The sequence below is a fragment of the Tupaia chinensis genome, unplaced genomic scaffold, assembly GCF_000334495.1.
Source record: "Tupaia chinensis unplaced genomic scaffold, TupChi_1.0 Scaffold000100_1, whole genome shotgun sequence".
In the NCBI taxonomy this organism is placed as follows: domain Eukaryota; kingdom Metazoa; phylum Chordata; class Mammalia; order Scandentia; family Tupaiidae; genus Tupaia; species Tupaia belangeri.
The window spans coordinates 2,010,568-2,023,557 of NW_006159564.1; the positions used below are offsets into that span (position 1 = coordinate 2,010,568).

Consider the following 12,990-nt stretch of genomic DNA (forward strand, 5'->3'; position numbering starts at 1 on the left):
GGGAACTCTCTTACACTGCTGGTGGGAATGTAAATTGGTCCAGCCACTGGGGAGAACAATTTGGAAATTCCTCAAAAATCTAAAATAGAACTACCATATATGATCCAGCAATCCCACTCCTTGGTATCTACCCAAAGGACTGAAGAACTCGTCATCAAAAAAGTGCTTGCACATCGATGTTTATTGTGGCACTATTCACAATCGCTAAGATCCGGAACCAACCCAAATTCCCCTGTACAGACGAATGGATTTAAAAACTGTGGCACATATGCTCTACGGAATACTATTCAGCCATTAAAAAAAAAAACAAAACAAACAAAAAAAAACCACCTGGCTTTTGAAAGAAAGTGGAAGAATATGAAAGATTTATTACTGAGTGAAGCAAGCCAGGCTATGATGGACAGTCTTATTTTTAAATGTTCTCTCAAAAGTTTGATCTCTGGGGAACCAGCAGCTAGAGTAATGGCTATGTCGCTGGACTCCCACATAGTTGACCGCGGTTCGTGTCCTGGGATTCACGCCGCTGGACTCTGCGTGCATGCCCAAAATCCTGAGAGGAGAATGGAGGAGAGGGGATTGCGGCGTGACCATCCCCCGGGGGATGATTTCTCTATGTCTCTCTCTGTCTGTCTGGCGAGCACACACTCCCTATAGCAAAAAAAAAAAAAAAAAAAACTCTCAAAAAAAAAAAATCAAGAAACTAGTATCTGCAATGGTTTATATCAGAGTCGGCAGTAAATAGATTGTTTGCAAGGAGATTCATCAGAACTACAAGTTTGCTCTTTGTTTGCAGAGTATGTATCAAGAAAAAGAAAAAGGGAATTTTAAGATAGCAAGATGTAGCTCACTTAAGAAGCAGTGCAATCTAGTATTTCTGAGATATTAAGATATGTTAATAGGTATTGTTTATCTAGTACCCACCCAGCCTGTTGACTATATCAAGGAAAGCTTTTGGCAGGCCAGAAAACAGAAGTAGATAATGAGCTTCTCTGGATTTTGTGTTCTAGAGTGGGGAGAATAATAGGCACGTAGACCCTATGTCTTGAGCAAAAATTTGGAAGGAGAATGCCACCACTGTCCATTAGATGTGACAGGAATTATTTCAGCCTTGGAATGGAAGAAAAAGAAGAGGGTGCCTAATTCTGATTCTTCACAGAGCCATTTGGGAGAGGTGGGAGGGTCAGTTGCGAGGGAGGGAATAACTGCAGCCAGAGGGACCATCAACAGACTCACAGATATTCCTGTGCCTCAAGGGGCATTTTGAACGGCCAAAGAAGGAAACAACTCATTTCATTGATATCTAACGTAGCTTGTCCCTATTTCTAAGGCATTTCAAATAGGTAAATACATAAATCAGAAAAACATATCCCTTGTCAAAACAGACATTCCAGCTTTTGTTTCAGATGTCATGATCTTCTGAAAAATCCAGCAAAAAGGAGTAAATGTCAATGGTTCTAAGAGCACCAGAGGTACAGGAACCAAAATTAGATTCAAGCCCGAATTTGGAACCAACAATTTAGCTTATAGCACCTATTCAGTGCAGAGATAAAGAAAAAAAATATATATATATATATACACACATACATACATGTTCATGATACAGGAGCATGAAAGAAATTCAGACCAACAATGTCATGTCAAGCCTTAAAAATGAAAATCAATACTTTATTGCAAAAGAAAGTAATATGCACAGATGGGAAGCAAAGAGACATATTAAAAAAGGGACCCAATGGGTGCCAACATACCCTGTGAGTGCCTAAGAACCTTGATTGATGCGATCATTAGCAGACAGGACTTGCCTATATTCAGTTGATTTGTTCATTGTTAAGTAGTTCTACCTAGCCATTTTTGTTTTTCACCTGATTGTTCCCCCAGAGAGCACATGCACTTGCTGGACAGGGAGAGAGAGAAAGCACTTCCCCCATTCAGCATGCTCATGCTATAGTCTCCTCTTCAGTTCTCCCTCCTGTCAGGATCTTGGGCACACACACACAAGCCCAGCGTGTTTTTCTAGCTGCTGGGTCTGAGAGTCAAATCGCAGTCAGGCATCTGGGATCTGGTCACGCTATGGGCTGGCCTCCTCACCTGACATTTTAGATGACCGTGATTTCTGACCCAAAATTCAGACAGTCTGATCTGACAAGAGAGAGAATTTTCTGATATGTGATCTATACATTTATTGGTGTAATATAAATATGAGAATCAACTAGGTTAAAGATTTAGTCATTCCAGTGGAAAGAATAAAATCCCATGAAATTGGGTCTAAGCTAGAAAATCTAACACATATGGGCATGGGACAAGGAAAACTGGGCTTTCCAGGAGGGAGAAGCAGTCTGGAAGCTGTTGGTTACTTCTGGCAGCACAGGAATTTGGTTCAGGAAACCTGATCATTCTGTGAGTGCATGGTCTGCTTAGCATCACGGGCCAAGGAAGACCTTACTGTCATCTGGGGATGATAATGAGAACAGAACGATTCCACAGGCTGCAACGAAGCACTCACTGGGATCCAATTTCCTTTCACTTCATCCCTGCAGTCCCTGGTCTGCTGTCAGCGGTTTTCTACGTGCCCCTTTCTGTCCTAAGCACATGCACTGTTCCATGGATGTCTGAGGTTTCTTTCCAACAGACAGAATCCTGGGACAAACTTTTCTGCATGTTTGCCAAGTCTATTAGTTACATCTTGTGCCTTGCATCTCAAATTAATTCATCAGCAGATGAACATCTTGGCCAGAGCAAGATGGTGAATATTTCCATTTCTAAATAGCAGGAAATCATCACAGAAAATAAATGTTATTTCCATTCATTGATGACTCTCTGCCATGTAACTATTCATTTAATTTTTTAAATAAAAATTTAAAAACAAGCCAGTTTCATGGTTGAGGGTAAAAGCATATCGTTTTAACTTTTGGTTGGGGGTAAATCATGAAAAATATAGATTTCTCATTTCAACTTTATACAGGAGATCTAATAGCATCTAATGAAACATGTACTTTTATGGATGAGTACTTAGAGTCACGAAACAGCAAGGTCCTGCTTCTCAAACTTGAATGTGATTCACAGCCATCTGCGATGTGTGTTGACAAGTGAAACTTCTAGACTTCAGCACCACAGTCTTTTCAGTGGGTGTGGAGGGGAAGACCAGGAATCTGCATCCAGGAAGGTAAAACTCAGTCATCTAATAACCACCTTAGGTGATTCTGAGGTGGGGGTGGGGGGTGGGGGGTTTAGAACACACTGTGAAAATATAATGAGATCGTCTCTGGGAGCTCACAGACAGAAATGGCCGAGTCTCAGTTCGGGCTTTCAACACTGAGGTAAGGTGCAAAGAAGGCAGGTGAGGTGCAAGGCATCACCCCCTTGTGCCTGACCCTCCCTTCTGTGCCCTGCACTTCACTGTCACCTCACCTTCACACTTTCTGTTAAAGCCCTCTAAGTTAGTGATTATAATGGAATAAAAATTTGAATGGCACAGTATAAAACACAACATACAGCAGTTGACTATTAGAGGCCTATAATAAACATTAAGTATTTTATCATTTATCATTTTTATTTCACAAAGATTGAAATGAGACTATAGTTAACTTGTCCAAAATCACCCAGCAAGGAAGCACAAGAGCCACACACAAGCCCACGCTGTTAGCACATGGCCCTGGACAGAGTGCAGCAGCTCAGTTTTTGCTCCTTGAAACTTTTCTGACATCAAGTACACCCAGGTTCTTTTCTAGGCCTTCCATTTGTTGGCCAGTGACATTTATTTGAACCTACTGAGAGCAGAAGGTCAAATACAGAAATTAAAGCAAAGGTCCTAATTGCTCTTCCAGCTGCTCTGGATCTCAGGCCTCAAAGTACTTTTCATTTGCATCATTGTGCTTCTTCACTTCCTCAGGAGCACATGCGGCCTTCCGAACAGAGTTAGCAGTTTTCAAAATTGTTTCCTGAGTCTTATTCTATTTTTCTCAAAGAGCAGAATGGTTTAGAGTACACAGAGAGCTGAATTGCATCCCTTGGCCCCCAAATTCATAAGTCAAAGTCATGACCCTAAAGGGACTATATTTGGAAATAGGGTCTTTAGGGAAGCAATTACCATTAAATGAGGTCATAAGGGTGGAGTCCTAATCCAATTGGATTAATGTCTTTATAAAGAGAGGAAAAAGAGACACTGAGATTTCAATCTCCCCTTCTCCACACACATACAGAAGAAGGCCCTGTGAAGACAAACTGGCAAGGCCATAGTCTATAAGCCAGGAAGAGAAAACAAATTTGTCAGCACCATGATCATGAACTTCCAGCCTCCAGAGATATGAGAAAATAAATGTCTGTGGTACAGACCACTAATCTATGGTATTTCGTTATGGTGGCCCCAACACACTAACATAAAGTAGCACTTAATTCATGATAAAAGCAGAACCAAGAATTCTCTTGGAAAATAAAATGTGCATGTATATTCCCTCACTACAAAATCCAGAGCCTTGTGGACTGAATATTAAATGCCTCCAAAGTTGAGAAAAGGCACTCAGTACCCCTGAGACTCAACACCCTCTCCCAGGCCAACCCTGCTATCATCCACCTGATCACAACACTGCCCACCTTTCTACTTGGTACAAATGACTACTGGGAAAGAATGGGAATTTTCCAGAAATCTGAGGCCTCAGCCTCTGGGGAGTATTTTGGCATTTCTAGCCCCTCCATGAGAGGGAATATGGAGACTCAAGGTGCTAGTAAAATGAGGGCCTATCCTAGTTGTTTTCATGATGTGGTCTGTGGCTCTCAGGTATCTCTCAAGACCTTCATGGGTTTACAAGCTCAGAACCCATTTCATAAGAACCCTGAGACATTATATGTCTTTGCTTGTATTCATTCTTGCACTAATAGTACAAAAGCAGTGGAGGCTAGAGCCACTGGGGATTCAGCACAAATCAAAGCAGTGGCACCTAACTTATTAGTAGTCATTGTATTTTTCACTCCCACAAACTCGGAGTAAGAAGGGGAGAAAAGATTCACATATGAATGTCTTTAATGAAGCAGTTAAAATTATTAATTTTTTTGAATTGTAAAACTTAGCTACTTTTTCAAGTATTCTGTGAGAAATTGGATGGGAAAAAGCACTTATGGTGCATATTGAAGTACCAGGTTGTCTTGAGGAACAGGACTTGTGTGCTTGACTTGCAAGGTGATTTTCTTTTTTTTTTTTTTTTTTTTGGAGAGGTTTTTGCTATAGGGCGCATGCACTCGCCAGACAGACAGAGAGAGACAGAGAGACAAAAAGAGAGAAATCATCCTCCAGGGGGGATGGCCATGCAGCAATCCCTTCTCCTCCATTCTCCTCTCAGGATCTTGGGCACGTACATACATGCACCCAGTGTGAGTTTTAAGCCACCAGGTCTGGGATGCGAACTGCGGTTGTCTACATGGGAGTCCAGTGACATAGCAATTATGCTAACTGCTGGTCCCAATTTCATTTTCTTTTATACATTCAATCACATTATTTAGCTTACAAAGTGAATATTTCAACATGTGATCATTTCTTCCTAAATCAGTTGATAAAACTATAAAATTATCTTCAACAGATATTTACATGGACTACTATATTCATTTACTATTGTATCTTTAACAAACTGCCACAAACATAGTGGCTTAAAGCAACACAAAATTATTACAGAACATTTCTGGAGGTCAGAAGTCTAACATGGGTCTCACTGGGCTAAATTGAAGGTATCAGCAGGTTTATGTTCTTTCTATAGACTCTAAAGGAGAATCTATTTTCTTGCCTTTTCCACTTTCCAGAGGCTGCCTTCATCTTAGTTCACAGCCCTCTTCTATCTTCAAAGCCAGAAGTATGGTATCTTCAATTCCTACTTCTCTCTTTTACTTATAAGGATCCTTGTGGCTACAGGCAATCTGGATCATCTATTTTGAGACCCTTAACTGAATTACATCTGCAATGTTCCTTCTGTCATGTAAGGTAACATATTAACAGGCTCCAGATTACTGCATAGCTATTACTGTGCTTTTCACAAACACCATTTCACATGAAAGAATGAATAATAGATGAACTATGGTTATTCAAACTTGGAATTTGGCAGAGTTTTCTCACTATTAACAAAACAAGCCTGTTAATTGGAAAACAGCTTACAGTATTTGTCACCAAACATGAAATTCAAATTTTTAAGTGAAAATTAAAAATGGGAAAACTTATGTCTGCCACAATTAACTTGACAATTTCCTGATACTTAAAGGCTTTTATAATGAGATTAATAGTATGATTCTTTTTTTAGGATAATAAATAATGAAATGTGTCCATATCTGGAGCATCTTATTAACTAATTGAACCCATATTTTTCCGATGATCGCTGCATGATGTAATAAAATTATGCAAGGGGTAAGATTACTCAATGTGTAAAGTAGAACAATGGGTTTTAACATAACAAAGTATGAACAGTTCATGATATTGTTTTAGATCTCACATTGCAACCAACCTGTAAGACACTATCACCTGTTAAATTTTGATAATTAAAGACTACTCGCAATTACCTAAAAAGACTATCGCAATATGTTTCCCTTTCCAACTGTGTATCTCTTAGGTTAGCTTTTCTTTGAATATCTTAACAAAAAAAATCACAGCAGATTTAATGCAGAATAAAAAATGAGAACCCAATAAGTCAGACACTAAAGTTATCTGCAAAAAAATGAAAAACAAGATCTCTCGTCTCTCTGACTTTGGGAAAATATAGTTATTTTTCATTTTAAAAATTGATTACAGGGCCAGCTTGTGGCATGATAGTCAAGGATCCCATATGGCCAGCTGTGTGGTTTGAGTCCAGGACCAGAAGCTTGAAAAACGTGCTGGGGATTCGCGTACATGCTCAAAATTCCAAGAAGAGAATGAACAGATTGTGGCTTGGTCGTCTCCAGTGAGACAGTGACTTCTCACTTTCTCTCCCTCTTTCTCTCTCTCTTTCTCTGTCTCTCTCTGGCAAGTGCACATGCCCTATAGCAAACTAAAAAAAAAAAATTACTGTGTTAGCATGTAATTGGTTTATTAATTTCTTAAAAATTTTTTCAATTTTTCCACTTTAATTCCTAATATGGTCCATTTTAATAGCTAACACACACACACACACAAAAGTTCTTTGGAATATTCAATAATTTTTAAGACTGTAAAGCAGTCCTGAGACTACGAATCCTGTAGCTTCCAGACCAGAAAACAGAACTGAAGAGATGGACAGAACTAAGCCACAATCAGCTGCAACAATGGTGTGAGTGACCCTGAGAAATGCAACTTGGATCATTTTCTCAATGCCCTGTCCCTGGGGAGAGGAGATCCTAGCACGAAGGTACTTGGAGACAATAGACAGTCCCCATCAAAACCTGGAGAAATTCATCGTACACCCCATGAGGGTGTCAACACTTTGATACCTGCCACAGAAAGTCATCAGTGTTTGTTCAGGGTTATCTAAAAAAGCAAGGGCAACAATGAAGTGTGACATTTGTCCCTTTTCTTTGCTCTTATAAAAGCCCCTAACCACCTGAGAGACTAGAGACCCAGAAAGAGAAGATGGAAGATCTCAGAGGACAGCCACACACTCCCAAAACGGAAAGGATGCAGGACTAAAAGAGAAGACTACACTCTACGGTAGAGACTGAAAGACTGGAGAAATAAAAGCAGTAAAATGGACACTAGAAACAAAGTAGAAAGAGCGTGTGGGAGAGGAGGAGCATAGGAAAGGAAAATTGAGGGGGGGGGGGGAAAGGTAAGACAATTGTGAGACACAGATAAGGTTTTTTATCTGTTGATGAGGATGTGTAAATAATATCAGCTGGGCTGGACTGGTGTAGATCATACTGGGTAAAGTCTCTCCACAATCTAAATGATGTATAGCATTTTAATGTATGAATAATAATTTAAAAAATTGATTTTAAAAAAATTTTTTAAAAGGTCCAATTGGCATTAAGTCTTTTTACCTGCAAATCTGATTGGTAATGTTGGAAACTGGAACTTTAAACTTGACAGATCTGTAGTAATTTAAGGATCTGGCAAGTCACTGAATCTATCAAAGAAAGATGCCATCAGGAAATGTCCTACTAAGTGGTGTGAAGCTGTGGAATATTCCCCGAGACTACTCTCACCTCTGGCACCAATGGCAGATTCAGAGCTTCCCAAGACCATCCTCAGAGTTGATCTTTGGCAAAAAAGACTCACAGAACCCACAGATACACTCAATTATGATTTATAGTTTATTGGAATAGTATAGATTTAAAATCAGCCAAGAGAAGAAAGCATGCACAGAGTATGAATAAGTTCCACACGTGATATTTTTAGTTGTTCTCTCCCATGGAGTCATGGGCAGCATTAACTTTCCCAACAACAATATGGAGCGACACACTGAATATTGCCAACCAGGGTGGTGCACCCAAGTGAGCCATTACTGAGGCTCTGACATGGGTACATAGCTGACTGCTCACGTGACCTTCTGGAGACAGAGCTGATACTACACAACCCAAGCCCCCACCTTAAATCACATGGCTAGACTGTCCAGCATGGCCCAAGGCACCCAGATAAACAAAGATAGCTTTATCAGGCAGGATATTCTTAGAGCATAAAGATTACTTCCCAGGAGTCAAAAGCAGAGGCCAGATATCTCTGGACAAAATTAAATTATTTGCTCTTCTGAGTCGAAAGGAGATTCACCTTAATGAAGCTGGTGGCAATGACTAGCAAAAGGTAACAGGAGTTCATGTTTGTGCTCTTCCCACTGACCGCAGACAAGTGGCTTTTCTCCTTTTCACCTAGACCTGCACTTCCTTGCTGTGAGCCTCTGCTGGCACTGGTACGGGTGGCTGTGCATTGGTGTAGCTGTTCAAACCCCTTCCCATCTGAGGACAGGAAGTACCAATGAGTCTAGGCAGAAGTAGGCAGTTTAGGCAAGACCACAAGGGATAAAATTCCAACATGACACCCACTCATTTTGATTAACAAACTCTTCTTAAAATACAAATATACCGGAAGAGTTAGGACATTGATATCTTTCACGCAAGCTTCTATCATCAGTATTATCTCGCTGCTTTTCATTCTGTAAACTGAATTAAAACAATCATTTGTGGGAAACAGAGTTTTAAATACAATGAGTCATGGATGTTTTCTCATTCAAGCAGATTAGTTTTTGATGCCAATTCTATTTCTAACTTTTTTTTTACTAATAGTGTCCAGAGCTTCTGGAATTTCTCAAGAACTACCCAGAAAGAGACTTTTCAAGTGATAATCATTTAGTGGTGTCTGCCTGGAGCATAATTTTGAGAAGGTTTCAAAGGCCACACCTGGGCTTTGTTAGAAAATATGTGGTAATGCATTAGTAAGGTCAGAGGAGATTGGTGCCTCCCATTCCTCATCCTGAATCTAATCATTTGACCTCCTCAGGCCAGATGCTGCTCTTGGAGAAGCTGAACCACTTGAAAACCCTCAAACCAAAGACTTTGACTCTGTGGCGCCCTCTAGTTCTCCAGTATAAATTTCTCCCTTGGTGATAATGATAATGGTCACTCCTAGTGACCCAGACACTATGTACCACCTAGCCAACCTCATTGGCTCCAAGGTCATATGTAATACTTGTTCCTTCACAGTTGTAGTTACAGTCAATTCCTCTGAATGTTCCAGATGCCAGCCCCAAAAAGGAGACAGCAGAAATAGGACTTCATTTCTCCAGAGCAATGTTCTATAAACATTTCCACTCCTGGTCACCCAGGAGCACTAATTTCCACATACAAGATTCTTACCACATTTCCACCAACAGCATCAGAGTTAACATATGTATATTTACTGTGTGCCAGACACTGTGCCAAGTATCTTTGATAATCACACCAACTGTCCAAGTCACAAAAGACTGTCAGCCCTATTTTATTTATAGATATATTTTTTTTGCCAAGAGTGAAAAACTTACTTTATTGAATACTACATATAATCAGGCCAGTAATAATTTAAAATTAATATAGTAATGAAAGTGAAACAATTATATTAATATATTTTTTTTTACAGTTTACAAACTGTTTTTTTCCCCATCATGAATACAGTGCATATCAGTCAAGACAAAGAGATCATCATATACATTATGTTCGGCAAATAATTTTTCACCTTCTTTCAGTTAAATGTAGTTTTTTTTTTCCCTTTATCCCCTCCTTCCCCCATTACCCATCCCCTCTGCCCCCACCTGACTATCTCTACTATCCACAGTTGCCCTCCCTGCTATTCTACCTTCCAGTCCTTCAGTTTCTGCTGTACAGCACAGACATTCCGTATATATTGAGCAGAGACAATCAGAGTCTGTCTTTCATAGTCTGGCTTGCTTGATTTAGCATTAAGTCTTCCATATTCATCCACTTTGTATCAGATGTCAGGTTCTCATTTCATTTTATGGCTGAGTATGCCATAGAGTACATATGCCACATTTTCTTCAATCCAACCCATCTATTTTGGGTTGATTCTATGTCCTAGCAATTGTAAATAATGCTGCAATAAATATGGATGTGCAAGTGTTTGTCTGACTGAGGGTTTTCCTATCCTTTGGGTAAATACCTAAGAGTGGAATTACTAGGTCATAACATGCTTCTATTTGTAAGTTTCTAAGGACTCTCCATATCATTCTCCACAATTACTAATTTACATTCCCACCAAGAGTGCACCACAGGCTCCACCACCACTTATCATTATTTTTTTTTTTTATTCGTAGCCATTCTGACTGGAGTTGAGTGGTGTCTCATTGTGACTTTGATTTGAATTTCTCTTATGATAAGAGATGTTGACTATGCTTTCATATGCTTTTGACCTTTCATATGTCTTCCTTGGAAAAGATGTTCAGTTCATTTTCCCATCTTTTAAGTGAATTGATTTCTTTTTTATGTGTAAGCTGCTTGAGTTCCCTGTGTATTCTGGTTTTCAGACCCTTAACTGAGGTATAGTTTGCAAATATATTCTCCATCTCTGAGGGTTGTCTTCTCATTCTAATTACTGTTACTTTTATTTTTTGAGAGAGATTTTTGCTATAGAGTGCCTGCGCTCACCAGAAAGAGAGAGAGACAGAGAGAGAGAAAGTGAGAAATCACCCCCCCAAGGGGGATAGCCACGCCACAATCCCTTCTCCTCCATCCTCCTCTCGGGATCTTGGGCACACATGCACACATGCCTGGCGTGAGTTTAAGTCACCAGTTCCAGGCCTCAAACCACGGTCGACTACATGGGAGTCCAGTGACATAGCCATTACACTAACTGCTGGTCCTCATAATTACTGTTACTTTTGATGTGCAGAAGCTTCTCAGTCTAATGTAGTCCCACTTGTCTATTTTTGGGCTATTGTCTGCACTTTGGGGATCTTCTTAAAGAAGTCTTTGCCAAGCCTGTACTGTTGCAGACCAGGGAGGAATAGCAGCAAGTGAACACAACTGAGGCAGTAGACTGCTCCAGGCTTCTTCCTGCCTCCCAACCACCAAATTTCTACTTACCACCAAAGGCAGAAACTGGAAAGTACCCTGCACTATATTGGCTGTCTGGTTTAACTTGCACAGAACAAAATTTTATATCAAAATCTGGTTATTATCGAGCAACCTCAGAACATGGTCTTAGCGTCATTGCTTCAGATACTAGCCTTCGTGGCTGTAATATTAAAGGGCAAGATGACAACTGGGACTTCAGCACTGGGGCTGGGTTTTATGTGGATTCCACTGAGGAACTTTTGAAAACTAACTATAGAATGTACTCTTATATAACAAAGAAGCTTCCTCAACTTATAAATGCCAATGTACCAGTGGACCCCCAAAGGATGTCTATTTTTGGCCACTCCATGGGAGGTCATGGAAATCTGACTTGCGCCTTGAAAAATCCTGGAAAATACAAATCTGTGTCAGCATTTGCTCCAATTTGCAACCCAGTGCTCTGTCCTTGGGGGAGAAAACCTTTTAGTGGATACTTGGGAACAGATCAAAGTAAATGGAAGGCTTATAATGCTACCCATCTTGTGAAGTCCTACCCAGGTTCTCAGCTGGACGTATTAATTGATGAAGGAAAAGATGACCAGTCTCTTTCAGATGGGCAGTTACTTCCTGATAAATTCATAGCTGCCTGTACAGAAAAGAAAATCACTGTTGTTTTTAGATTACAAGAGGTTTATGATCATAACTACTACTGCATTGCAACCTTTATTACTGATCACAACAGACATCGTGCAAGATTCCTGAATGCATGAAACTTCAGGTAAGAGAATCTCTTCAGGGTCATACAAATTATAATAAACAAATTGCTGAAAAAAAGATTTCAAAACATTGGATTTCTTAGTGTTTAAAGGGCTTTATTCTGTAGCCAAATCAACTTCTGAATAAATATGCAAAACCGAAAAAAAAAATTAGGACTTTTAGAGCTAGAGACAGTAATACATGAGATCAAGACATCACTTGAAAATATTAATAGTAGACTGGACCACACAGAAGACAGAATCTCTGAGCTGGGGGGGAGAGAAAAATAAAAAAACTTTTGACTTAGATAAAACCACCAAAAATAATGAAAAAATAATTTTAAAAAGTGAGGACAACGTAGGAAAAATACTAGACTCCATGAAACACCCAAATATTCAAATAATAGGTGTATTCCAAAAGGTGAAGAATCAGACAAGTGCATAAAAGCTCTACTCCATGAGATACTTGCAGTAAACTTCCCCAACCTAGAGAAGCAACCAAACATCCAGACTCAAGAAATACAAAGGATCCCAAATAGAATCAACCCAAGAAGACCCTCTCCATGGCACATTATAGCCAGATTGGCCAAAATCGCAGATAAAGACAGAATACTAAAAATGCCAATAGAGATGGGACCAGTAGTTGGCATAACGGCTATGTCACTGGATTCCCATGTAGTCAACTATGGTTTGAGTCCCAGATCTGGTGGCTTAAACTCACACTGGGTTTGAGAGGTACATTCGTGCCCAAGATCCCAAGAGGAGAATGGAGGAG

At 39.9% G+C, this 12,990-nt stretch overlaps 1 protein-coding gene across 1 annotated transcript in view; it reads left to right on the forward strand.

Annotated features, from left to right (window-relative positions):
- The window catches only part of LOC102500101 (S-formylglutathione hydrolase-like), a 17,973-nt gene extending 5,743 nt beyond the window's left edge, over positions 1-12,230 (forward strand). Inside the window, exons 2-4 of the mRNA XM_006143591.1 lie at positions 4,500-4,977; positions 9,416-9,500; positions 11,415-12,230. Coding sequence (XP_006143653.1) covers positions 4,500-4,977; positions 9,416-9,500; positions 11,415-12,230 — 1,379 coding nt within the window. The remainder of the gene's footprint in view (positions 1-4,499; positions 4,978-9,415; positions 9,501-11,414) is intronic.
- The last annotated feature ends 760 nt before the right edge of the window (positions 12,231-12,990 follow it).